This window comes from Hyla sarda, chromosome 4, assembly GCF_029499605.1.
Source record: "Hyla sarda isolate aHylSar1 chromosome 4, aHylSar1.hap1, whole genome shotgun sequence".
Classification (NCBI taxonomy): domain Eukaryota; kingdom Metazoa; phylum Chordata; class Amphibia; order Anura; family Hylidae; genus Hyla; species Hyla sarda.
This window is the reverse complement of record NC_079192.1, coordinates 143,310,486-143,337,586: the sequence shown is the minus strand read 5'-3', so window position 1 is coordinate 143,337,586 and position 27,101 is coordinate 143,310,486. Positions and strand designations below refer to the sequence as shown.

Below are 27,101 nucleotides of genomic sequence, written 5' to 3'. Positions count from 1 at the left end.
TTGCTGTGTGTACCTGAGTCGCAGTGAAACGCATTGCATCCTGGTATTAAAGCTTTGTTTCATTTATGCTTGCTGTGCATACCTGAGTCTCAGTGAAACGCGTTGCATCCTGGTATTAAAGCTTTGTTTCATTTATCCTTGCTGTGCATACCGGAGTCTCGTCAGCGCCACGCTGAGCCGGCGTTTCTACTGAAGCCGATCATATCCGCTATATGACATGAACGTTAGATCTCACATGAAAGGATATTCTCATGTTGAGCATTTATGGCACATTCAGGGGATATTGTCAGTAGACCTAATGCTTGTTACTCTGTAGGGTTTGCTACAATTTGTCCAGTCTAAACAATCCATTTAACACATCAGGAGCAGTGTTACTGTATAGGTTTATTACTGACAAAGCTCAGTGTTATCTTGCAGAGAATTACCTACAATAAATAGATTGTAGCATTCCAGAATGCGTGAGTAGTATGTAATTAATTTCAATGAGCCGGCCGGAGTGAAACGTTCGGTCCGGTGGGCTCATTTTTGCGTCGTATGCGCTTTTACAACCGGACCTAAAACCGTGGTTGGGAGAAAACGTGATGTGAACCAGCCCTTAGACAGTACCTCCAGATATCACCGCGTGAGTCAGGTGCATACAACACAAAAGATGGTATCAATGTGACATAGACCGATTGGCATAAACAATTTCAATGATTAACATCCAACGCGATTCGTTGTGTCCATTACTCATCAGGGAAATCAGGTTAGAGAAGTAGCGGTACGCAGTAGATGAGTGCCTCTCTCTCTCTTCTTCCACCTTAGTGTAAAGCCAGGTGTAAGCACTGAGGTATAGGATGTGTTTCAAGATTTCCCTATCCTAAGGAGGAATCATATGTATATGTTCATCACTTTATGCAGGTAGTCCATAGAGATATAGATATATTGTATTAGAGGTGGACTTTTAGCTTAGCTTATAGCTGAGATGACATATACTTCGGATAAATATATCCAAACAATATAATGCAAAGTATATGTCATCTTGCCTCATAGGATCCTGTCAGTGGACACAGTTGACTCTCTCATGGGTGCCTTACAGAAAGGATATGATACTAAACACGTTCCTGGGATGCAGAATGGGTGCAGATTTTGCTTACAGCCTGCTTACAACCAGAAGGGATGGCATATCTCAAGAATAGCTGGAATAGATTCATGGACTGTATGGCTTAGTTTAGTTGAAATTAGAGGGAAATGAAAATTAGATTTTTCATAGATCGGCAAAATTATTCTCAAACATGACTAAAGACCTTTGTAAAACATTGCATCTAACAGGCTTGATGTGGAGTTGGTCAGTATCATGCATTGGCTTTGCTCTAATTTCTTACTAAACTTTAAGTAATTGTATATGTTGGAATGGCTTGTGATGTTTTTGGTGATTATCCAGTGTTTTTTTTGGCTTTAAGCTGGTATTGGATTACACCATAAAACAGAGTGTAATGGTCTGTTCATTAAAGAGATATCAGATCATACGTAATACTAAATGTTTCTGTCAAGAATAAACGGCAATGAGGTCATTTTATGCAACCTATAAAGTAGGATTTTATTAGGCTTGTAAATGGTACCCATATTTACAGCCTGAAGTTGAAACATTTAGGACTGAACTGTAATAAGACGGTCCCTTGGTTAGAAGAGAGATGCACACTTTTACTGAAAAAGAAATCTGTAGGTATTGTACATTTAAAACTTATGTTTACTTGCACTTTTTTTTCAATTGTAAAAATTGCTAATTTTCATACATTTCTATTAAAATGTTACTATTTTATTTTGCCCATTTTTAAACATTTTAAAAATACAAATACTTTGTACAACAACATCTACTTCAAAGTGGGAGGAGAAACTGAGGATTTCCTTCCCCATTGATCAATGGTATACAGCAATGGCCCATATTTATTTATTTATTTATTTATTTATTTTGGCAAAAACTGGTCTAATTTGCCCATAAAAAATGGAGCTTCTTCAATGGTTACTCTGCCCCTATAAATCTTATCCCCTTTCCAAAGGACAGGAGAACAGATGACTGATTGTGGGGGTCCCCAGTGGTGGGACTCCTGCAATCAGACATCTTATCCCCTATCCTTTGGATAGGGGTTAACCTCTTAAGGACGCAGGGCGTACCTGTACGTACCCCACGTCATATCTGGTCGGTCCCGGTGGCTAATGACATCCGGGACCCTGGGCTAATGGTTTGCTGCACCGATCGTTGTACCGCACTCTTTTAACCCTTTAGACGCGGCATTCAAAGTTGATCAGCAGCAGCTCAGTGGCACTGATCGGGACCATCGCGGTGAAATTGCGATGTCCCGATCAGCTAGAACACGAGTGTTCTACCTGCCGATTACACTGATCTTTGCTGTGTCAGTGCACGGCAATGATCTGTGTATGAGATCTGTATGTGCAGGGAAATAGCCACCAGGGGGGAGCTATAACACTGCAAAAAAAAAAAAAAGTGTACATTTTTATTAACATCATTTAACATCTTCCCTAATAAAAGTAAGAATCACCCCCCTTTAAAAAAAAAAAAAAAAAAAAAAAAAAAAACTGTATAAATCAAAATAAACATGTGGTATCGCCACGTACGGAAAGGTCCGAACTATAAAAATATATTGTTAATTAAACCGCACTGTCAAAATCCAAAGTCCAAAATAGCATATTTTTGGTCACTTTTTATATCATGAAAAATTTTATAAAAGCGATCAAAAAGTCCGATCAATATAAAAATTAAACCAATAAAAACTTCAGATCACGGCGCTAAAAATGAGCCCTCATACCGGCCTGTATGCGGAAAAATAAAAAAGTTATAGGGGTCAGAAGATGACAATTTTAAACATATAAATTTTCCTGCGTGTAGTTATGATTTTTTTTTTTTTTTTTTTTAGAAGTACGACAAAATCAAACCTATATAAGTAGGGTATCATTTTAATCCTATGGACCTACAGAATAAAGATGTAATTTTTACCGAAATATGCACTGCGTAAAAACGGAAGCCCCCAAAAGTTACAAAATGTAATTTTTTCTTCAGTTTTGTCGCACAATGAATTTTTTTCCGTTTTGCCGTGGATTTTTTGGTAAAATGACTGATGTCACTGCAAAGTAGAATTGGTGGCGCAAAAAATAAGCCATAATGTGAAATTTTATGTGAAAAATTGAAAGCGTTATGATTTTTAGAAGGTGATGAGGAAAAAATGAAAATGCAAAAATGGAAAAACGCTGAGTCCTTAAGGGGTTAACTTCATTTTGTCATCAGGAGCACAGTTAAATTATGCAGCAAAACTTGTCAGGGGTACACCAAGTTAGATACACTTAGGGGGAGATTTATCAAAACCTGTCCAGAGGAAAAGATTGCTTCTTTCATTTTTGAAAAGGCCTCTGAAAAATGAAAGTAGTGATCTGATTGGTTGCTATGGGCAACTCAGAAACGTTTCCTCTGGACAGGATTTGATAAATCTCCCTCTTACTGATTTAATTATGTCAGTGGCAGTAGTGTATTCTTTAGGGGGTTGGCAAGTTTGGACTCACATTGTTAGTAATTTGTCAGTGCTATGTGCACAATTGATAGTAGGATGTAGTGACCACTATTACCTTTATCTGACAGCACGCCACTTTTGCTGCTTACTTTGCTTTACTATACCTCCGCAGCAGTCCGGTATTGTTCTGATGAAGGTCCAGGCAGGACCGAAATGCCAATTGTTGTAACAGTGGTCCCTCAACATACGATGGTAATCCGTTCCAAAGGGACCATCGTTTGTTGAAACCATCGTATGTTTAGGCATCCGTGCAATGTAAAGTATAGGACAGTGGTCTACAACCTGCAGACCTCCAGATGTTGCAAAATTACAACACCCAGCATGCTGGGTGTTGTAGTTTTGCAACATCTGGAGGTCCGCAGGTTGTAGACCACTGTTAGAGGAAGTTGTACTCGCCTGTCCCCGCCGCTCTGGACCGTCACCGCTGCCCTGGATGTCGCCTTCCATCGCTGTCGCCGCGTCCCTGAGGTGTCCCCGACGCTCCGGCAAGGCCTCTGCTTCCCCGGCATCTGCGCTCTCCGTCGCCGCCATCACGTTGCTACGCACGCCGCTCCAATTGGATGACGGGATGGCGTGCGCAGCGACGTGATGACGACGATGGAGAGCGCCGACGATGCAGGGGATCCCGAAGAGGACGCGCCGGAGCCCCGAGGACAGGTAAGAGACATCACTGGAGCTCACGGGGCACCGTAAACGGCTATCCGGTGGCAGCTGAAGCAGTCTGCTCTGCCGGATAGCCGTTTATGCGATGGCCCCGACATACAAAAGCATTGTATGTTGATGCTGCCTTCAACATGCGATGGCCTCTGAGAGGCCATCGCATGTTGAAATTATCGTATGTCGGGGCCATCGTAGGTTTGGGGGGTCACTGTATAAGGATTGCAAAATAAAAACAAAAATCTATTGCAATTGAGTGCCATAAAGTAAACGGTTCCTCAGAACCTCACACCGCACTCACCCATAGCGCAACAGTAGCTGGAACACACAGGGGCCGTTTACTTTATTCTGTATACCTGATATGGCCTAAGTGATACAGGGTCACTGGTTACATTTAATGTAGCACCTTTTTGCCTGATTTGCACATTAGTGTGTTTTTGGTATCTGGAATATATGATTATTCCGCTTCTTTACCTTTAATGCATTATTACCATATATACTTTTGTATATGAACTATTGCACTTTGGTTTCCACGCTATTTTTGTTCTCTGTATTTTATGTATATAGTTTTTAATATTGTGACCAATAAAAAGGGATTTGAATATTACCTTTTAGAATGGGTTGGGGATCTTTCATCTTTTTGGCGTATACAAAAACAAGTTTAGCATTTTTAAGTATTTGTACGTACACTTGATGAAAATGTCTTGCTACCAGTGTTGATGTAAAAAAGCATAATAAAGTATATGTTTCTTATCCGGAGAGGACTGTACTTCTATTGTGTGTATAGGTTATGATGCTTTGTGTGTGACTTCACCTACCGAAGTGGATAAAATCTAAGCTTAGCCAGCTGTGATGTAATCCAGAGTTTACTCGAGGTTCGCTGCCACAGCATGTATATAGACCAGATGGGAAAACAGATATTTCATCAGTGTAACCACTTCAGTCTAAGAGGATAGAGTCTTATTAAGGTGGCTATAACATTGCAACGACCTCCTGGAGACGTCTCCTTTCCGGCTACTGACTGTTGACTGAAAACATACGGCTATTGGAAATACTTACTATTGGGTTTTAAAATTTGAAAATAGTTTTATTATGTTAGGGCAGTGTTTCCCAACTAGGGTGCCCTGGGCTTGTTGCAAAACTACAATTCCCAGAATGCCCGGACAGCCAAAGGCTGTCCGGGCATGCTGGGAGTTGTAGTTTTGCAAGAGCTGAAGGCGCCCTGGTTGGAAATGTTCACACTGCGGAATTGGGCTCGGGATTTCGGCTGTGTGAACCTTAAAGGAGAAGTATCATGTAAAAAAAAACTGATCCCCTATCTAACGGATAGGGGATACGTTTTAGATCACGAGTCCGAGTACTGGGGCCCCCCAAGATCTCTTGTTTGGGGCCCCGCCTCTCCTTCACAGAGGCGCATCATGACCCCCACCAAAAGCGGGGGGCTGCTGCACCCCCTCCATATAGCTCTATGGGAGAGCTGTTCAGCAATCTTTGGCTCTCCCATAGAGCTATATGGAAAGGCAGGGTGCGTGCCGCTTTGAAGGAGAGCCGGGGCTCCAAACAGGAGATCGCGGGGGGCCCCAGCGCTCAAACCCCTCTAAAACGTATCCCCTATCCTTCGGAGGGGGAATTTTTTTTTTAACATTATACTTCTTCAGCATTGGTGTAAATGGGTCTTCCATGGATCCATTCACACTACAGAATTTCTATTCTTACGGGAGACCCGGGTCCCTGTTCCAGAGATGGCGTAGGGCGCCACCAATTGAACCACCTTTGATCAGATCCTGTGGATATGGGATAAGTCAAGATGGGAAAACCCCTTTAAGTAAGATTCATTGGCAATAAGAAAAGTAAGTGTGCCCCCCCCCCTTTTTTTTTTGATCAGATACTGTGGATATGGGATAAGTTAAGATGGGGAAAACCCCTTTAAGTAAGATACATTGGCAATAAGTTAAGTGTGACCCCCCCCCCCCCCCACACACACACACACACACGCACACATATTATTATTATTTTTATTTATTTTTTCTGGCCAGGCCCTTTCTGTCAGTAGCCATACTGCCTAAAAGGCAGTCCCGTCTATATACAGTGTGGGTAATATAAAGAGAAAACCCTAAAAATGTGAAATGTTCTGTTTGATTGATATGTTGCCACTAGATGGCAGAAACCTATTCGTACCTGTTGTTGATACAGCTAATTTTAGTAATGGCAGCCGTCCTCTGGTACTGGATTGTATAGATCTTAACCATGTTTTGTATAGGTAAAAAGCATTTTGCCAACTAAAATTCAGTTTTAACAACATATCTGAATTGATAACTTCATATCAATCTACCGTAGCTTTATTTACATTTTATTTATGTTTAACCTTTCCCTTTTTTTCAGCTTTGAATCTCGAACCCTATGGACTGTGCTTTTCCCCAAGTCTACCTTCTATTAGTTTGGCTGATGGACATTCCCCTTCTGCAGCCTCCGTTTTATCTGAAATGTCTGGAAACAGTGGGGAGACTGGACAAAAAGAGTAAGTACATTTAATAAGTTTGATCAATCTGTATGATATTGAAAGATGATGAGTTGTTCAAAAGTATACAAACAATATGACATCATGATAGGGTATATAAATATATAATGGAGAGGTATAGCTTGCTTCGGACCTACATCAAGCAGAGGGAGAAGTACCTGGAGGATGTGGCTTACAGCGGGCATACATAATGCTCTGTAATGTAATGACTTTGGGGGAAATAAATTACTAATAAATAGAAACATTTTACCTTCCGTTTATATCTGTCAGACCGCATACTACATACCTGTCTAAAGTTGTTTGTTTGTGTTTGTATTTCTTCATCTCTCTCTGTTTTGTGTCCCTCAAGATTCTGTGCTGGGACCCTTACTTTCTTAATCTGTACTTTTTGGCCAATTCAATGAATCCCTTGGCTTTAAGTACCACTTTAGTCTGACCCCCTGCCCATGTCAGGAACTGTCCGGAGAAGATGAGATCTGCTCTTGGGATTTGCTCCTACTCTTGACAGTTCCTGACATAGACAGAGGTGTCAGCAGAGAGCACTGTAGTCAGACAGAAAAGAACAACTCAACTTCCTCTGGAGCATACAGCAGCTGATAAGTAATAAAAGGATTAAGATTTTATAATAGAAGTCATTTACAAATCTGTTTAACTTTCTGGAGCCAGTTGATTTAAAAAAAAAAAAAGTGCCTCTGCCAGTCCTACAAGTACAATTAGAATCATTTAGGGCTCATGCAAACTACAGACACACTATGGATATTTTGATTCCGGGCAGATTCTGCAGCCTCCTATTGGTTTCAATGGGAGGCTGCAGCTCATTTCAGACGTAAGTCCAGTAGTGGAAAATTCTGTGCAAAATAAGCTCAGATTGGAGTCATTGTGGAATTTCCTGAGTGTGCATGGCCTTTTATGGTTGCTTTTATTTTCTTAGTTTCTTTGACTGTTTGCACCAGGGAATAAAAGCATTTTCCTGCATTATGGAGAAGCTCAAACAGATATACAGTCAGGTCCATAAATATTGGGACATCAACACAATTCTAACATTTTTGGCTCTATACACCACCACAATGGATTTGAAATGAAACAAACAAGATGTGCTTTACCTGTAGATTGTCAGATTTAATTTGAGGGTATTTACATCCAAATCAGGTGAACGGTGTAGGAATAACAACAATGGTGTAGGAAGTACAACAATGTGCATATGTGCCTCCCACTTGTTAAGGGACCAAAAGTAATGGGACAGAATAATAATGATAAATCAAACTTTAACTTTTTAATACTTGGTTGCCAATCCTTTTGCAGTCAATCACAGCCTGATCACCGGACGCTGGGTTTCATTCCTAGTGATGCTCTGCCAGGCCCCTACTGCAACTGTCTTCAGTTCCTGCTTGTCCTTGGGGCATTCAGTTTTGTCTTCAGCAAGTGAAACGCATGCTCAATCGGATTCAGGCCAGGTGATTGACTTGGCCATTGCATAACTCTTTGGTTGCTCTTGCAGTATTCTTTGGGTCATTGTCATTGTCTGCACTATGAAGCGCCGTCCAATGAGTTCTGAAGCATTTTGCTGAATCTGAGCAGATAATATTGCCCGAAACACTTCAGAATTCATCCTGCTGCTTTTGTCAGCAGCCATATCATCAATAAATACAAAAGAACCAGTTCCATTGGCAGCCATACATGCCCACGCCATGACACTACCACCACCATCCTTCACTAATGAGGTGTATGCTTAGGATCATGAGCAGTTCCTTTCCTTCTCCATACTCTTCTCTTCTCATCACTCTGGTACAAGTTGATCTTGGTCTCATCTGTCCATAGGATGTTGTTCCAGAACTGTGAAGGCTTTTTTAGGTGTCGTTTGGCAAACTCTAATCTGGCCTTCCTGTCTTTGAGGCTCATCAATGGTTTCCATCTTGTGGTGAACCCTGTGTATTCACTTTGGTGAAGTCTTCTCTTGATTCTTGACTTTGACACACATACACCTACCTCCTGGAGAGTGTTCTTCATCTGGCCAACTGTTGAGAAGGGGTTTTCTACACCAGGGAAGGAATTCTTCGCTCATTCACAACAGTTGTTTTCCTTGGTCTTCCGGGTCTTTTGGTGTTGCTGAGCTCACCGGTGCGTTCCTTCTTTTTAAGAATGTTCCAAACAGTTGTTTTGGCCACACCTAATGTTTTGGCTATCTCTCTCTGATGGGTTTGTTTTGTTTTTTTCAGCCTAATGATGGCTTGCTTCACTGATAGTGATAGCTCTTTAGATCTCCTCTTGAGAGTTGAGAGCAGCAGATTCCAAATGCAAATAGCACACTTGAAATTAACTCTGGACCTTTTATCTGCTCATTGTAATTAGGATAATGAGGGAATAACACACAAGTGGCCATGGAACAGCTGAGAAGTCAATTGTCCCATTACTTTTGGTCCCTTAAAAAGTGGGAGGCACATATGCAAACTGTTGTAATTCCTATACCGTTCACCTGATTTGGATGTAAATACCCGTGGGAAATCCGGTCCCCACCGCTAGCCGGTTGGGGACCGGAGCCGGATGCCTGCTGAAATCGTTCAGCAGGCACCCTGGCACATCGACCAGGGGGGTCCTGAGACCCCCCCATGTCGGCGATCGGAGAAAATCGCATGTCAATTCAGACATGCGATTTTCTCCAATTCCGGGCTGATCGGGTCTCTGGTGACCCGATCACCCGGAAAATAGGGCTGATCGGAACTGTCAGCAACAGCCCCGATCAGCCTAAAGGATAGGAGTGAGGTCGCAAAGCTGCGATCTACTTCTATCCCCTGGCATTAGTCAGAACGGAGTTCTGACCAATGGCAGCGCAGGACAGGGGGTTGCCATGACAACCCCCCGTTCTGCCCGCCCCTGGATGTCGAGGGGCTCTGGGAAGAAGATGGAAGCCGTACCTGCAGGAGAAGATGCCTGGGGACCTGGGATCTTCGCTGGAGCCTGCTGGATCCTGATCAGGTAGGGAATCCACCAGGGGGGGGGGGGGGGGAATTGAAAGTGAAAGTAAATCGATCTTTACTGTGGCAACCACTAGGGGGGCTAAACTGCAACTCCCAGCATGCCTTGTAGTTTTGCAACATCTGGAGGGTCACAGTTTGGAGACCACTGTTACAGTGGTGCCCAAACAGCAGCCCTCCAGATGTTGCCAAACTACAACTCTCAGCATGCCTCGACTGCCCAGGCATGCTGGGAGTTGTAATTCTGTAACATCTGTCCCTTCAGATTTAGCAATTTTCATGACACTTTTGAAAATTGCTGCTCTACTTTGAAGCCCTCTAATTTTTTCAAAAAGCAAAAGTATGTCCATTTTATGATGCCAACATAAAGTGGACATATTGTATTTGTGAAGAATAATAAAATTTATTTGGAATATCCATTTTCCTTACAATTAGAGAGCTTCAAAGTTAGAAAAATGCAAAATTTTCATGACATTTTGGGATTTTTCACCAAAAAAGGATGCAAGCAACGCCGAAAATTTACCACCAAAATAAAGTAGAATATGTCACGAAAAAACAATCTCAGAATCAGAATATTCGGTAAAAGCGTTTTCGCGTTATTAATTCGTAAAGTGACGGTGGTCAGAATTGCGAAAAAGGGCTCAGTCCTTAAGGTGAAAAAGGGCTGCGTCCTTAAGGGGTTAAAGCTGACAATCTGCAGGTGAAGCACATCTTCATTTCATTTCAAATCCATTGTGGTGGTGTATAGAGCCAAAAATGTTAGTTTTGTGTTGATTTCCAAATATTTATGGACCTGACTGTGTATCTGCTTGTGCTTCTCCATAATTCAGGAATACCATGTGTTGTCTTGTCCTAACACTTGTCCGTGTCAGCAGTTTGAAATGAAAAGTGCCGGTGACAGATTCCCTTTAAAAATGTTCTGTATCATCATACAATTTTGTAAATTTTTTTATTTTTTTGCCATGTAGGGAAAATCGTCTGAAGATGGAAGGCATTAGAAAAGTTTGGGGAAAAGAAGGCTACTTATTGAAAAAGGAAAGTAAAACGAGCAAACCAGAGTGTGTTTCACCTCCATTGGAGAGTGGTATCTCGATGGGTGAGGATGAAGAACCTGCGGTGACTCCTGCAGAACCAGCAGTGGAGCTTATTTCAGAAGAAGAGCGAGAAAAGAAACAGTTAGCTTCCACCTTATTTGTGGGCCTGGGTGCTAATGCCGTCTCCTTGGTAAGTTCAGCTCTTTATCCGTAAAATGCGCAGTAGCAAGTTTTATTATTCAAATAGGAAAAGACACTTTATTTTCTTTTAGATAATATGGTTGGGTCATTTGAGGTGCAAATAGTACCGTGCAATACTTTTACATTATATGTGGCTGGGCCATTTTTTAGGTGCAGATAGTACCATGTAATACTTTTAGCTAATATGCTGCTGGATCATTTTAATATTTAATAATTTACAAGGTACCGTATTTTTCGCCCTATAGGACCCACCGGCATATAAGACGCACCCAATTTTAAAGGTGCAAAATCTAGAAAAAAAAGATTCTGCACCAAACAGTGATCTTCAACCTGCGGACCTCCAGATGTTGCAAAACTACAACTCCCAGCATGCCCGGACAGCCAACGGCTGTCCGGACATGCTGGGAGTTGTAGTTTTGCAACATCTGGAGGTCCGCAGGTTGAAGACCACTGGATAGGAGGTAATACTCACGTGTCACTGCCGCTCCAGACCCGTCACCGCTGCCCTGGATGTCGCTCCATTGCTGTCGCCGCATCCCCGGGGTGTCCCCAACGCTCCGGACGTCTTCTTCCCCGGGATCCACGCTCTCTGTCGCCGTCATCACGCCGCTCCTATTGGATGACGGGACGGCGCGCGCGACGACGTGATGATGTCGAAGGAGAGTGCCGCCATGCAGGGGTTCCCGGCACGAAGCAGACACCGAGGAGGCAGGTAAGGTCCCTCCCGGTGTCCTGTAAGCTGTTCGGGACGCAGCGATTTCACCGCGGCGGTCCCGAACAGCCCGACTTTCGCTTCAGACGCGGCGGTCAGCTTTGATCGCCGCGTCTGAAGGGTAAATACAGGGCATCACCGCGATCGGTGATATCCTGTATTAGCCGCGGGTCCCGGCCATTGATGGCCGCAGGGACCAACCCGATAGGTGTGTATTCGCCGTATAAGACACACCAACTTTTCCCCCCCAGTTTTGGGGAAGAAAAAGTGCGTCTTGTACGGCGAAAAATACGGTAATAAAAAATTACAGTGGGCACTATTTAAGCAATCGGCTAAGCTCCAGAGGGATAGTAACCATGAATGTTTGGTGCTCTGTGTACTGCAAAGACCTTGAAACAATATTGTTACAGGGGAGAAGAAAATCCCCAGCAGTTGACAGACAAAGGCCTTAAGAATGCGTCACAGGGGGATGAATTGTGTTCCTTCCCATTCTTGTACCAGCTATGGAGCAATAAAGTGTAAAGCTGTTTCATCTTGCAAGTGGCATGGATTTTCATCCCTTCTGTGAGGATAGCTAAAAGATTTACTTAAAATTTCTTTTAGTTATTACGTTTGTTATAAGAGATCTAAGGTGGTAGAGAGGGGAAGAATTACTTTTTATTGTGTATTATTACAGCGGGTTCTACAGAGGAAATGAAGCTTCTGCATCTAGTAGGCGTCTCTGTGCACATATACTGTAGTATTGACTGTGTGTTAAAGGGGTACTCCACTGGAAAACTTTTTTTTTGTTTTTATTAATTTTTTTACATCAACTGGTGCCAGAAAGTTAAACAGATTTCTATATTAAAAAATTCACTGAAAGTAAATAAGATAGCTTGATTCTGACTCGTGCTATATGGACAAGGTTTCACAGAAGGTGAATAGTTAGCTCGCTTAAAACTTAACTATTAATAGTATTTAGTAATAAGATAAATAGTCCTCAAAGTACACAAATATTTAGTAATAAGTATAGGTGAAGAGGAGCTCAGATAAATGGTATAAGGCTCAAAACTTCCCCTATTAGAACACAAAATCCTACAAAGAATCAACTATGTCAATGTACACAAATACAATGTAATTAATCCCAACGCGTTTCCCCCCCTTTCCAAAATAGTGTGGAGGCGTGGTTCATCAGGGGATTCAAATGTAGGAAAGAAAGTTAACAAGGATATGCAGCTGTAATACAATAACCACCAGTTAGTGGGGAATAGAAGATGTAAGGTCAGGTAGGGACCACTCATTCAGACCCTAAATTACCATCCTTGATGTGGGATGAATAACCTGGGTGGCCATATGATTACGGCTAGTCCCCTCCTGGCAGTCCCCTCCTGGCAGCAGCAGCAACAGCTCAGTTTTAAGCGAGCTAACTATTCACCTCCTGTGAAAGATTTGTATATTACTTCTATTAAAAAAATCTTAATCCTTCCAGTACTTATCAGCTGCTGCATGCTGCAGAGGAAGTTCTTTTCTTTTTGAATTTCCCTTCTGTCTGACCACAGTGCTCCCTGCTGACACCTCTGTCCATTTTAGGAACTGTCCAGAGAAGGAGAAAATCTCCATAGCAAACCTCTTCTGCTCTGGACAGTTCCTAAAATGGACAGAGGTGTCAGCAGAGAGCACTGTGGTCAGACAGAAAGGAAATTCAAAAAGAAAAGAACTTCCTGTGGATCATACTGCAGCTGATAAGTACTGGAAGGATTAAGATTTTTAAATGGAAGTAATTTACAAATTTGTTTAACTTTCTGGCACCAGTTGAGATATATATATATAAAATGTTTTCCAGTAGAGTACCCCTTTAATTTAGTTAAAGGAGTTCTCCAGGACTAGAACATGGGCCATAAAATAGGCCATCATTGTCTGCATGGATAGGAATGTTGTTGCCCATTTATAATGTTCACACGTTTCTGCCATGTTTAGGATATCTGTGTATACACAGTTGTCTCGTAGCTGACCACCCTATATAATACTGAAGCTTCAATGAGATTATATACTACAGATTCTGTAGTAAGACTTGTTGATTTTAGACTGCGTGTGTGAACATAGGCCTGTGTTTTCCAACCTATGTGCCTCCAGCTGTGGGAAAACTACAATTCCCAGCATGCCCGGACAGCCTTCGGCTGTCCGGGCATGCTGGGAGTTGTAGTTTTGCCACAGCTGGAGGCACCCTGGTTGGGAAACACTGACATAGGCTATAAAGGTAAGACTTTGAAGCCCCACTGGTGGTGTACATTATAGCTTGATGCCTATAGTTTGAACTCTTTCCTACAAATGTGTGTGATACCTGATGGAGCTCCTGGAGTGGCTATTCTACACCTGTACTGCCTTTGTGAAAATGTAACTTAAAGGGGTTGTCAAGAATTTTGTTTTCTTTAAATTGACTACCTTCTTTCCACTATGCCATCCATTGCATATAAACATTGGAGTGTCACTCAGGGTCCTTTCTTTCCCTCTCTGTGCAATGTACTGTACACTTTATACAAATAGGGGGAGATTTATCAAAACCCGTCCAGAGGAAAACTTGCTGAGTTGCCCATAGCAACCAATCAGATTACTACTTTCATTTTAAACAAGGCCTCTGCAAAATGAAAGAAGCGATCTGATTGGTTGCTATGGGCAGCTCAGCAAGTTTTCTTCTGGACAGGTTTTGATAAATCTCCCCCATAGACTTTATGCTGTAGTGGAGAAAGCCAGTCAGTGCAATGTACCACACACAAGACGGGTGCATGTATGCAGGGGTGCAACTAGTTTTGCGCACGTGGGCGCTTCCTCTGGCTCGCACTTGAGTGCGAGACAGAGGAAGCGCCCACGTGCGTGAAACTAGTTGCCGCCCCCTGCCTGTTTCCATCTCCAGCTCCCTGTGCACCTTTTGTACCTGATGATTTTATGAACAACACGCTGCAATAAAGAATTGATTCATTCCAGCAAGATATTGGTGAGTGCGTTTTCCATTCTGCTTCTATATACAGTATATATCTGCTATTTCTTATTCGATTGCTGCACCACCATTTGGAGAATCACAGCATGCAAAATTATCGGTACACTTTTCGACTGCCTCATTGACACCAACAATTGCGGTCTCTCAGACTAGCGGTGCCGGACATCCACACTCTTCTTTTGAACTTTACTGCAATACACTATGATTTACTCTGATTTATCGTTTCAAAGATGACAGGAGCCTTCTATACAGTCTAGGAAGTGTCTCTGCACTGGATTTGGATGACCAGTCTAGCTGGCGTCGGCTTCACCTAGCCACGCGTAGACGCCGAAACACTATCCGGTCCTCCCTGCCACTGCAGGCTGACTTTGTACGGACAGCGCATATTGGACTCCATGCATAGAACTGGGCTGACAACTTCCCTGGCTTCACTTGGAGGATATGTGTGGGGCAAACTAGCCCGTTCTTTTCTATATATTGATGTTGATTCTTATGGATATATAAATAGGTTCCCCTGAGGAAGTCCTTGTGTATGTGCACTAACACACTGACAAAAACGCGTTGGGAACACGCTATTGTATCAACAAGAAGGCATTTATATAATTATGCTCATTATATTATTGATAAATGAGAGGAACTGAATACTATTCTCTCTTGTGTGCATTGAGCCCTGGACTTGCTGCTATAGCCCGCCTATCCATAAGGGATTAGCCTGGACTCTTTGCTAGATGAGTATATAGTTATTTACTGTCTATATACACTTTGGTAATTTATGTATATCCCTACTCTATTCTATCTCTGGGTTCCACTTGTATTCTGAGTTTGGTGGTTTTTAAGAGATACTATTAAAGATTATATATTTTAGCGACACCCCTATATTTGGTTTAAGATTTAAGATTTTTAAATTACTTCTATTAAAAAAAAATATAAATTCTTCCAGTACTTATCAGCTGCTATTATGATCCACAGGAATTTATTTTCTTTTTGAATTTCCTTTCTGCCTGACCACAGTGCTCTCTGCTGACACCTCTGTCCATTTTAGGGAACTGTCAAGAGCAGGAGCAAATCCCCATAGAAAACCTATCCTGCTGTGGACAGTTCCTAAAATGGACAGAGGTGTCAGCAGAGAGCACTGTGGTCATACGGAAAGGAAATTCAAAAAGAAAAGAACTTCTTGTGGATCACAACAGCAGCTGATAACTACTGAAAGGATTAAGATTTTTTTAATAGAAGTAATTTACAAATCTGTTTAACTTTCTGGCACCAGTTGATTAAAAATATTTTTTTTTCCAGTGGAGTACCCCTTTAACTACTAGACCACTAGGAATAGTACAGAGCACACTGCAGGATCTTTGCTCTGCTGATAAGTGGGGCCATAAAAAAGTAAGGTCTTTTAAATTTTAGTACCAAATAAGTATAGGTATGCTGATAATGGAAAGTTGAAGTTGGTCTGGAAAGGTATGATTTGTTTAAAGGAGTTTTCTGGGCAAAAATGATTGATTGCCTTTCCTCAGAATAGGCCATCGATCGCTGATCAAAAGGGTTTATTTATGTGTAAGTTACAGTTAACGTCGGACATGTACATTATGAATGAATATAACAGCAAACTATAAATAAGGGAAGGATACTCTAATAATATTTGGCATTATAACCTAAAGGCAGGGGTGTCATCTCAGCAGGTAGGTTAGTAAGTCGGAGACAAGTCGAATATAGATATTCGAACAGAGAAATGGAGAAATATTAGCTGTACCCAGACCTATTAGTCATGGCCGTAAATGTTGGCACCCCTGAAATTTTTCTAGAAAATGAAGTATTTCTCACAGAAAAGGATTGCAGGAACACGTCTTGCTATACACATGTTTATTCCCTTTGTGTGTATTGGTACTAAACCAAAAAAAAGCTAATTGGAAATAATGTCACACCAAACTCCAAAAATTGGCACCCTTTTAAAATTGTGGATAAATAAGATTGTTTCAAGCATGTGATGCTCCTTTTAAACGCACCTGGAGCAAGTAACAGATGTGGGAAATATAAAAATCACACCTGAAAGCAGATAAAAAGGAGAGAAGTTCACTTAGTCTTTGCATTGTGTGTCTGTGTGTGCCACACTAAGCATGGACAACAGAAAGAGGAGAAGAGAACTGTCTGAGGACTTGAGAACCACAATTGTGGAAAAATATCAACAATCTCAAGGTTACAAGTCCATCTCCAGAGATCTCGATTTGCCTTTGTCCACAGTGTGCAACATTATCAAGAAGTTTGCAACCTATGGCACTGTAGCTAATCTCCCTAGTCGTGGACGGAAGATTAAATTTGATGAAAGGTGTCAATGCAGGATAGTCTGGATGGTGGATAAGCAGCCCCAAACAAGTTCCAAAGATATTCAAGCTGTCCTGCAGGCTCAGGGAGCATCAGTGTCAGCACGAACTATACCTCGAAATTTAAATGAAATGAAATGCTATGGCAGGAGACTCAGGAGGACCCCACTGCTGACACAGAGACATAAAAAAGCAAGACTACATTTTGCCAAAATGAACTTGAGTAAGCCAAAATCCTTCTGGGAAAACATCTTGTGGACAGATGAGACCAAGATAGAGCTTTTTGGTAAAGCACATTATTCTACTATTTACCGAAAACAGAATGAGGCCTATAAAGAAAAGAACACAGTACCTACAGTGAAATATGGTGAAGGTTCAATGATGTTTTGGGGTTGTTTTGCTGCCTCTGGCACTGGGTGCCTTGAATGTGTGTAAGGCATCATGAAATCAGGAGGATTACCAGGGATTTAGGGTCGCACTGTACAGCCCAGTGTAAGAAAGCTGGGTTTGCGTCCAAGATCTTGGGTCTTCCAGCAGGACAATAACACCAAACATATGTCAAAAAGCACCCAGAAATGGATGGCAACAAAGTGCTGGAGAGTTCTGAAGTGGCAGCAATGAGTCCAGATCTAAATCCCATTGAACACCTGTGGAGAGATCTTAAAATTGCTGTTTGGAAAAGGCGCCTTCCAATAAGCGAAACCTTGAGCAGTTTGTAAAGGAAGAGTGGTCTAACATTCCGGCTGAGAGGTGTAAGAAGCTTATTGATGGCTATAGAAAGAGACTGATTTCAGTTATTTTTTCCAAAGGGTGTGCAACCAAATATTAATTTAAGGTCGCCAATAATTTTGTCCAGCCCATTTTTGGAGTTTGGTGACATTATATCCAATTAGCATTTTTCCTCCCTTTTTTGGTTTAGTTCCAATACACACAAAGGGATTAAACATGTGTATAGCAAAACATGTGTTACTGCAATCCTTTTCTGTGAGAAATACTTCATTTTCTTGAAACGTTTCAGGGGTGCCAACATTTACGGCCATGACTGTATGTAAAGCAAGGTAAACTTCCCATGATAATGTTCCTGTAAGTAAAAGGAAGTGGATTTCTAAGGCACAGGACTATTTATTTTATTATGACATTGAAAGAATTAGGATTTGTTCACTGGAGTTGGCAGCTCAGTCCTTTTTTTTTTTTTCTTAACAGAATTTTAGAAATGATAAGTTTTAAATGAAATACTGACATGTATTCCATCTTTTCTGCTCATTAGAGAGACCAAAATAAGTTATTTGAAAGGGTTAATAAATACCATGTTGACAATCATTACCTTATTGTATTCACAGATGGGTAAACCAGACCAGACCCCGCACAAGTTTAAAAGAAAATCTAAATTAGTGAAGAAAGAGAATACCCAGCCCTTGTATTCCCCCGGGGTGCAGAATCACATAGCACTGCCATTACCAAATGACGTCTCCTCAGTCTCTTCTAGGTTGTTGCCTTCTCAGACACTTGAAGAGAAGTCAGTAGATGGGAAAGTTTCTTCTTTGTTTGCAAACACTAACTTGGAAACGTTTGCACCCACCCAAGGTGCCAACCCAATTCTCTCTGTGCCATCCTTACTTCCTGAGCTTGCCCAGCATCCACACGCTGCAGTTGCTGAGTTGGCAAGTTGTAGGACTCTGACCCTGTTCTCCAGTAAAGTATGGAAAGATGACTGTGTGCTACTTGTGGTGTTCATTGTTAATCCGACAAGCTCAACCATTAAGAACATTCATCTGACTCTGGAAGGCTCCGAGATTCTTACAGTAAGTTTACCTTAAGAAAGCAAACTACTGTCACAGTGTGTCGTTTTGACAATATTTTGTAACATAATAATATTTGTGCCTAAACAGATGATTTTATACAACGTACTTGCTGGAGTTTTGATGACATAAATACAAAGATCACATCTTATCGGCAACATGTTGGAATTCTCTGTTGCTATGGTTACATTGCTATCACTTCTTTGTGTCTTAGGTTTCCGAGAATTTTTGTTGCCAGCTTTCTCATTTGGAGGCACGCGGAGTGCATCAGTGCTGGGGAAGTGTACTCCTAGCCCATCCGTGCAGAAAAGAGTCAATCAGTGGCTGTGTCACTTACCTGGCAGAGCCCGAGGTGCCTTCTCTGCTTCAGTTCTCACTACATTTTGTGCTGTCAGATTTTATCAGGTAAAAAATGTATCCTCTTTTTGTATCCAACCACTTGACGCCAGAAGACTGGATAACATGACCTGACCTGGCCTCACATTTTTTATTAGACACTTTTGCACCTTGCTTGTGAAGGATGCGGAGCTTACCAGAAAAAGAATTTTGGCTTCGATATAAAGGGGGATGTAGCATTATTGCCATGACATGTGAAATAACTATGGCACACAATATTGGTGTTAAAGGGGTACTCCACCCCTAGACATCTTATCCCCCTATCCAAAGGATAGGGGGATAAGATGTCTGATCGCGGGGGTCCTGCCAATGGAGACCCCCACGATCTCAGGTGCGGCAGCCCAGATATCCGGTGCATGGAGTGAACTTCGCTCCGTGCCGGATGACTGGCGATGCAGGGTGGAGGCTCGTAACATCACGGTCACGCCATGCTCGTGACATCACGGCCATGCCCCCTCAATGCAAGTCTATGGAAGGGGGCGTGACTGCCGTCACGCCCCCTCCCATAGACTTGCATTGAAGGTGTACGGCAGACGTCACGAGCTCTAAACGAATGCTGGATGCAGCAGGGAGATCGTGGTGGGACCCACGTGGTCAGACATCTTTCCCCTATCCTTTGGATAGGGGATAAGATGTCTAGGAGCAGAGTACCCCTTTAAGTAAACCAACTAATAAACTGTCTAAACTTAAAGAGGTACTCCTGTGGAATTTTTTTTTTTTTCCGGTGCCAGAAAGTTAAACAGATTTGTAAATCACTTCTATTAAAAAATCTTAATCCTTCCAGTACTTTTTAGGGGCTATATACTACAGAGGAAATGCTTTTCTTTATGTATTTCTCTGATGTCACGACCACAGTGCTCTCTGCTTTCCATTTTTGGAACTGTCCAGAGCAGGAGAAAATCCCCATAGCAAACATATGCTGCTCTGGACAGTTCCTAAAATGGACGGCAGAGGTAAGCAGAGAGCACTGTGGTCGTGACATCAGAGAAATCAAAAAAGAAAAGCATTTCCTCTGTAGTATACAGCCCATAAAATGTACTAGAAGGATTAAGATTTTTTAATTAAGATTTTTTAATAGAAGTAATTTACAAATCTGTTTAACTTTCTGGCACCAGTTGATTTAAAAAAAAAAAAAAAAAAAAGTTTTCCACGGGAGTACTCCTTTAAATGTGTCCAACGTTCAGACAGCATAAGTCACTGTTGTAATTTTAAGAATGTTTATATAGTCTAAGAATTATACAGTTTTTAGTTATCTGCCCCCATGTCTAATATTTTGGGGTACCAGTATGAAGGGGTCATTTTAGAGAAAAAAATACAATTCACAGTGCAATCTACCAGAGAAGCTGCCTGGCAGGCGTCATCTCCAGCCTTTATCTCTCCTCTTCTGAACGGTTTTCTAAGCTGATTTATGACTATATTAAAGGTCTACATACGCAGCATACATTTGGGTCTGATAAGGAATATTTCTTATTTTATACAGACCTCTTACAATTTCCACTGAAGAGTTTGGTACAATGTGGCTGACACTAGCTAATGATGTTAAGGAGAAAATCCAGGTCTCCAGTCCGCAGCAATCCCTTTCTGAAGTATTGCATGTCATACAGCAAGCACTAAACCTTTATATTGTTGACATTATCGGTAAGTGACAAGTTGCAGGAATCTATTCTCTATTTATGTATGTCTACTAGTGCCCGGAATGAAGAAGCTTTGTGTAGGGTTATGTCATTTCAGTTACCTTCTTACTCAAGTCATAACACATCAAGGGCTTTCCAAAAGGAGTACCTCAGGAAAAAAAAATGTATAACATTTTTTTTAATATCAACTGGCTCCAGAAAGTTAAACAGATTTGTAAATTACTTCTATTAAAAAATCTTAATCCTTCCAGTAGTTATCAGCTGCTGAAGTTGACTTGCTCTTTTCTTTCTGACAACAGTGCTCTCTGCTGACATCTCTGCTTGTCTCAGGAACTGTCCGAAGCATTAGAGGTTTGCTATGGGGTTTTGCTTCTACTCTGGACAGTTCCCGAGACAAGCAGAGGTGCCAGCAGAGAGCACTGTTGTCAGACAGAAAAGAACAACTCAACTTCAGCAGCTGATAACCACTGGAAGGATAAAGATTTTTTAATAGTAATTAAGTAAAGTAATTTACAAATCTGTTTAACTTTCTGGTGCCAGTTGATAAAAAAAATTTTTTTCCTGGAATACCCCTTTTAAGAACACGGCATCAGATTCAGCGCTACCGCTAACATTCATTCTCAGAAATTGTTAATGCTTAAAGACCCCCACCAATGGTTTTTCTGACATTTCCCTTTAAATATTAGGCCATCGATATATAGCTCAATAATCTCTCACCTAAAGGCAATGTGTCCTCTGATTCCTACACACAATACTTTTCCTTCTACCAGTCCAGCTTTCTCACTGGGAAGAGACTGTAATCTTAGTCTACTAGCTCTTCTGGGGGCTGCAGTAATATACTGTCACTTGCTCTGCATGAGAAAACTAAAGGTTGTAAGTAGGGTTGTTATTGTAGCCCAATGTGACCTGGCTGTAAATTAACACAGTAAAGTTTCTTCTATTCTATATATTGATGGCATATAAGAATATCTGATCAGTGGGGGCCCTGACACCTGTGGCTCTGGTGAACAGCTGATTTTGGAGGGTAGGGGGTCAGGTTGTCGGACCACTACTGACCAGTTATTGACTGCCTATCCTGAGGATTGACCATCAATGGAAAACTTCTTTAACTCATTTAGTGAACAGGGTATTGAATGTGTAAGTTTGGAATAGTGAACTGGATTAAGAAAAATAAATACTTGCTATCTAACGCTTTCAAAAATCACACTTCCCCCTAGAAGTTTAAATGTTGCTATAGGATAGGCCACCCATGCTTCATTGAGTGCCATATCCCCATTTAAGGGTAACTCCGTTACAGAACATATTATCCCCTATCCACAGGATAGGGGATAAGTGTCCGATTGCTAGGGGTTCGACCACTGGCACCCCGGCCCTCTCCATGCACGGAGTGACCTACACTCCATGCATGGATTACTGTTGACCACGGCACAAAATGGTGGCCAACCAATCCATGTATCTCTATGAGAAAGCCTGTAATGCAGCGTTCATGTATCTCTCCCCATAGAGATGCATGGAGGAGCGTGTTGGCCACCACTGCGTGCTGTGGTCGACAGTAATCCGTGCATGGAGATAGCCGGGGTTCCAGACAGAAGATCGCAGGGGGTCCCAGCAGTCGGGCACCCCCCAATCAGACACTTATCCCTATATCCTATGATAAGATGTTCTGTACTGGAGTTCCCCTTTAATCTTTACCTGTCACAACTTTAATATCTTGGCAGTAGCTTTGCTTGCTATCTCACCTCAGTTCCATTCATTTGAATCCGACAGAGCTGCGGTTATGTTTTTCTTTTACCAAGTATACTTTGTATACAGTGGTCTCTGAAAGAGGTAGGTTAGAATATAGTGCTGCTCTTTTTGTTATCTTTTGAACCTCTTCACCTCTATGTGGTTTTAACCCTCTATAGTCTTGTAATAGAAGAAATAATTCATTCAGTGATGCATTTTGTTTTTCAAATGGAAACAAAGTCCCAGCTCACTTCCTCTATTCCCAATGCACCCGGACTGGCGTGGGCAACGCCTAGAATGGATAACTGAAGAAAGTAGAATGTCCAGCACAAATGGATCCAACGGAGCAATTTATTAAATATAAAACCTCAGTACATGGACATTGTGGACACAGGTGATGCGTTTCGACCCACCTAATGGGCCTTAGTCATACAGATATGCAATCTGTATGACTAAGGCCCATTAGGTGGGCCGAAACGCGTCACCTGTGTCCACAATGTCCATGTACTGAGGTTTTAGATTTAATAAATTGCTCCGTTGGATCCATTTGCGCTGGACATTCTACTTTCTTCATTTTGTTTTTCAGTCTTGTACAGTATACAAATTTGTGTGTTGTCTTATTCTTCAAGGCCTTCTTGTGTCTTTTAGGAGATGAAGGGATAGCTGCATGCCAGCTAATGCCCTCAGTACCATCTCTGCTGCACTGCCAACTCCAGGAGGGTGCGTTGGTGGTATGGATAAAATCGTCTTCTTCTGCACTCTCAGACTGTTTACTTTATCTCAGCCAAAACGCATTAAAAGAACACTGAGACTAGTGGTGCCTCCTCTGCTGGATTTTGTCATTTACATGACTCTGTTGTGTACCAAAGTACCAAGTTCAAAGAGGAATGACACAACGCTATGGACTTTGGAGAGAAACAGATTTATATTGCTTTATTTTATTATAAACATTTTTTTTTTATTGACAGGTTGTTGCTGATACTTGATGATTTGTCTTGCACTTGATGGATAAGAACATGTTTTATTTTTTATTTTTTTTTTGTTCTCCTTTTTACAAGAGAAGTCTATTATTTATGTGCTGCACTGCGACATCACTATAGACTATAGGAGTTCGAGGATACCTCAAAGTATTTATCTCCTGCTGCTACCAGGATCCAGGTTAGCGTGTTCTCCTCCTTGCTGACTGCAGCTGATGCTGGTTAGAATATTAATGTGGGATGGATCCTTTACAGCGGAAGTATCTCTGCAGAAATATGTGAGGGCATTGGGTAATTTTTAACAGATTTATTGTTTTATCCCTGGTTTGGTGAAATGCATTATATACGGTATATGCTCATACACAGAAATGAGAACTGTTTGGCTTTGTTTACATTTACATTTAGAGCCTCTGTAGTATTTTGACTGATGGACCCCACTAAATGCAGTGGACCCATCAAGTTTCACCAGTGCACACAAATTCAGCATAGCTCTAAGTCTGTTGTCAGACTGTGGACCTCCAGATGTTGCAGAACTACAACTCCCAGCATGCCCGGACAGCCAACGGCTGTCCGGGCATGCTGGGAGTTGTGGTTCTGCAACATCTGGAGGACCATCGTTTGGAGACCACTGCTTTAAGAGCGCCATTGTCAAACAACATCATGATAATGTGAGCGGAGCCACATACTTGCATCAGTGAAGCTGGTTAGAGACTGCAGGTTAACCTGTCATGTGCCTTTTGGTTTGGGATGTCCTGTCTAGGATATTGAGAGCAGGTTATGCTTGTCTGCATTCTGCTGTGGGATAGGTCATCATACATCTGATAATTCATAATCTGAACCCATCATTGATAAATATTATTACAGTAGAATCTCCCAATAACGGACACTCGCGGTGGAAAAAAAAAAAAGTGTCCACTATTGACCCTTATTGGGGAAAAAGGCTCAAAAATCTTTCTGAATGCTGTACTGTACTCATTCCAGAGTGTAATTACCTATAAAACATGATAAAAAGCTAAATTGCAGTAGAATCTCCCAGTGAATTTTAGTTCCCCCGCTTGATCCCTTCACTGCCATTTCATTTCCCCTTTACACCCTGTGTCACTTTATTCCCCCTGTGCCAAATCATTCCACCCTTTACCCCTTGTGCCACATAATTTCCCCTTAATCCCCCCTGTGCCATTTCATTCCCCCTTTTATTAACCTTTGTGCAAATTCCTCACCCCCTCTTTACCACCCCCTATGCCATTTCATTCTAACTTTATCCTCCTGTGCCACTTTATTCCTCCTTGTGCCACATCACTTTTCCCCTTCCCTCCTCCCCCGTTGTTCTTCTTACCTGGCCAGCAGGCTCAGGTGCAGGGGCTCTTAGCAGGTTTGACGTTCTCCTGACATGCTCTGTGCTGAGAGCAGCAGCAGCGCAGCTGCGAGCACTAACGAGTAATGTCAGGAGCGTCACTCGTCAGTTCCTGCAGCCATCGTTCCTTACAGCCTGAGTGCAACCTAAGTGAGTGCTGCGCAGAGGATGTCAGGAGAACGTCAAACCTGCTGAGAGCCCCTGAGCCTGCTGGCCAGGTAAGAAGAACAACAGGGGAAGGAGGGAAGGGGAAAAGTGATGTGACACAGGGTTGAGGGGAGGATGATTTAGCACAGGGGAAATAAAGTGGCACAGGGGTATAGAGGGGGGGTGAAATGGCACAGGTGGGATAAAGGGGGGAAAGAAATGGCACTGGTGGTGGCAAAGAGGGGGTGATGAATTTGCACAGAGGGTAATAAAGGGGGATGATTTGGTGCGGGGGGACTGGGGGGGGGGGGTGTTGTTGGGCGAATGATGTGGCCAGCGGATGTACAGAAGCAGGAGACCACTGTTTAAGCGGTCTTCTGCTTCTGTGCTGCGGAGCCTGGGCCCCTTACTGGGGTATTGGCTGTAACCCCTGACGGCGGCCCTGTGTACAAGGTAGGGCCGGCACATAAGCCTGGTTGTCCCCTATTGGGAGCGTTTTGTCCCCTGCTTGGTGTGTTTTGTCCCCTATTGGGTGTGTCCGTGTCTGCTATTGGGAATGTCCACTATTCAGAGGTTGCAAATACAATAAGTTTTATGGGACTCTGCCGGGAAATCAAAAACTGTCCGCTATTTGGAGGTGTCCCCTATTGGGAGATGTCCACTAAGGGAGATTTTACTTTAGTATTATTTATGCAGCAATAACCTTATTCCAGCTGGGTAACAATTATCAGTGTTATAGCCCTTTTACAACCAATATTTCGATTTAGGAAAAATATTGGAACACTGGTTAGATTAAAGAAGATCATTCTGGTCTATGGCTAAGGGATCGCATTGCTGCTCCTGCCAAGAACATATTAAAGTAAATACAGGCTTTGTATTTTAAAGGGAACCAAGTGTCAGATTTTACCATATATAATGCATGGCAACATGTTCTATATGGGAAAATCTTCATAATCACCATCCCCGGGAGACGTTCCTGCTCACAGGGATGATGTGGATATGAAGTTTACAAGTCTTCCCCAATGGCCCCATAAGTAGTCCCCTCGGCGTGGACCTATACCTAGTCTCATCCTCTCCGTCTGTAATCACGCCCCCTCAGTGTGATTGACAGCCCAGGCACGGCCAGCGTTATCCCTCTACTCCGTCTGCTTAGGAAGCATAGCGGTGACGAAGGTTGTCACGCATTATATATGGAAAATTCTTATGATTGGTTCCATTCTTTAAATTTTTATTGATCTCTAAACCCCTAATGAAGAAGAAAAAGTAAGTTTTGATGTCCAGCACTGACATAACCTATGGTTTTAGCTTAAGTGTACTCATAAGGGTAGAATAAGTGATCTGGTGGAATTTTTGTAAAAGCTAAGCACTGCTCTGCTATACTCTGGAATCATTTTACATCACCATATGACGCAAATGACATAATACAATATTATAAGGTCTCCTATTAATGGATTGGAGGAAAGGGACCGTCAGTCTGCTGCATGTATAATGACATTCTGATTGATTTTCTTTTGGGATGTCAGCTCTTTAACTAAATTGTTAACTTTTTAAGCAATTCTTGGTACAGGACAAACTGTTGAAATATATTGAATATATTCTGTTTTAGGGTAGAGTCACACATGCCATATTTGAAGTCAATGGGTAGCAAAATCAGCTGCAGAAAGTATCCAGCAAAATATGGCATGTGTGAACAAACCATTAAAGGGATACTCCGGTGGAGGCTTTAAAAAAAACAAAATTTTTTTTAAAAAGTGTAAAAAAAGATAAGTTGATTATCCCCTTCCCTATTTAAAGGTTAAATTACCCCCCTTTTCCCATTTTTTAAATAAAATAATATAATAAAGAATAAAAATAATCATGTGGTATCGCCGCGTAGATAATGTCCGAACTATTAAAATATTAGATTAGCTAAACCGCACGGTCGATGGTGTACACCAAAGTCCAAAATTGTGCATTTTTACTCACTTCATATACCATAAAAATATTAGTAAGAAGCGATCAAATAGTCCCATCAAAACAAAAATGGTACCGATAAAAACTACAGAGGACGGCACAAAAAATGAGCCCTCATATAGCTGGTATACGGAAAAATAAAAAAGTTATAGGGGTCAGAAAAGGCC

General features: G+C 41.9%; 1 protein-coding gene across 3 annotated transcripts in view; it reads left to right on the top strand.

Annotated features, from left to right (window-relative positions):
* The window catches only part of AP4E1 (adaptor related protein complex 4 subunit epsilon 1), a 59,527-nt gene extending 34,471 nt beyond the window's left edge, over window positions 1–25,056 (top strand). The window contains exons 16-22 of one of the 3 annotated variants that reach the window (XM_056572310.1): window positions 6,603–6,738; window positions 10,679–10,934; window positions 15,925–16,014; window positions 18,290–18,751; window positions 18,963–19,153; window positions 20,625–20,782; window positions 23,152–25,056. In XM_056572310.1, coding sequence (XP_056428285.1) covers window positions 6,603–6,738; window positions 10,679–10,934; window positions 15,925–16,014; window positions 18,290–18,751; window positions 18,963–19,153; window positions 20,625–20,782; window positions 23,152–23,312 — 1,454 coding nt within the window. In that variant the 3' untranslated portion in view covers window positions 23,313–25,056. The remainder of the gene's footprint in view (window positions 1–6,602; window positions 6,739–10,678; window positions 10,935–15,924; window positions 16,015–18,289; window positions 18,752–18,962; window positions 19,154–20,624; window positions 20,783–23,151) is intronic. The other 2 variants (XM_056572308.1, XM_056572309.1) reach the window with 2 other exon arrangements.
* Window positions 25,057–27,101: the final 2,045 nt, after the last annotated feature.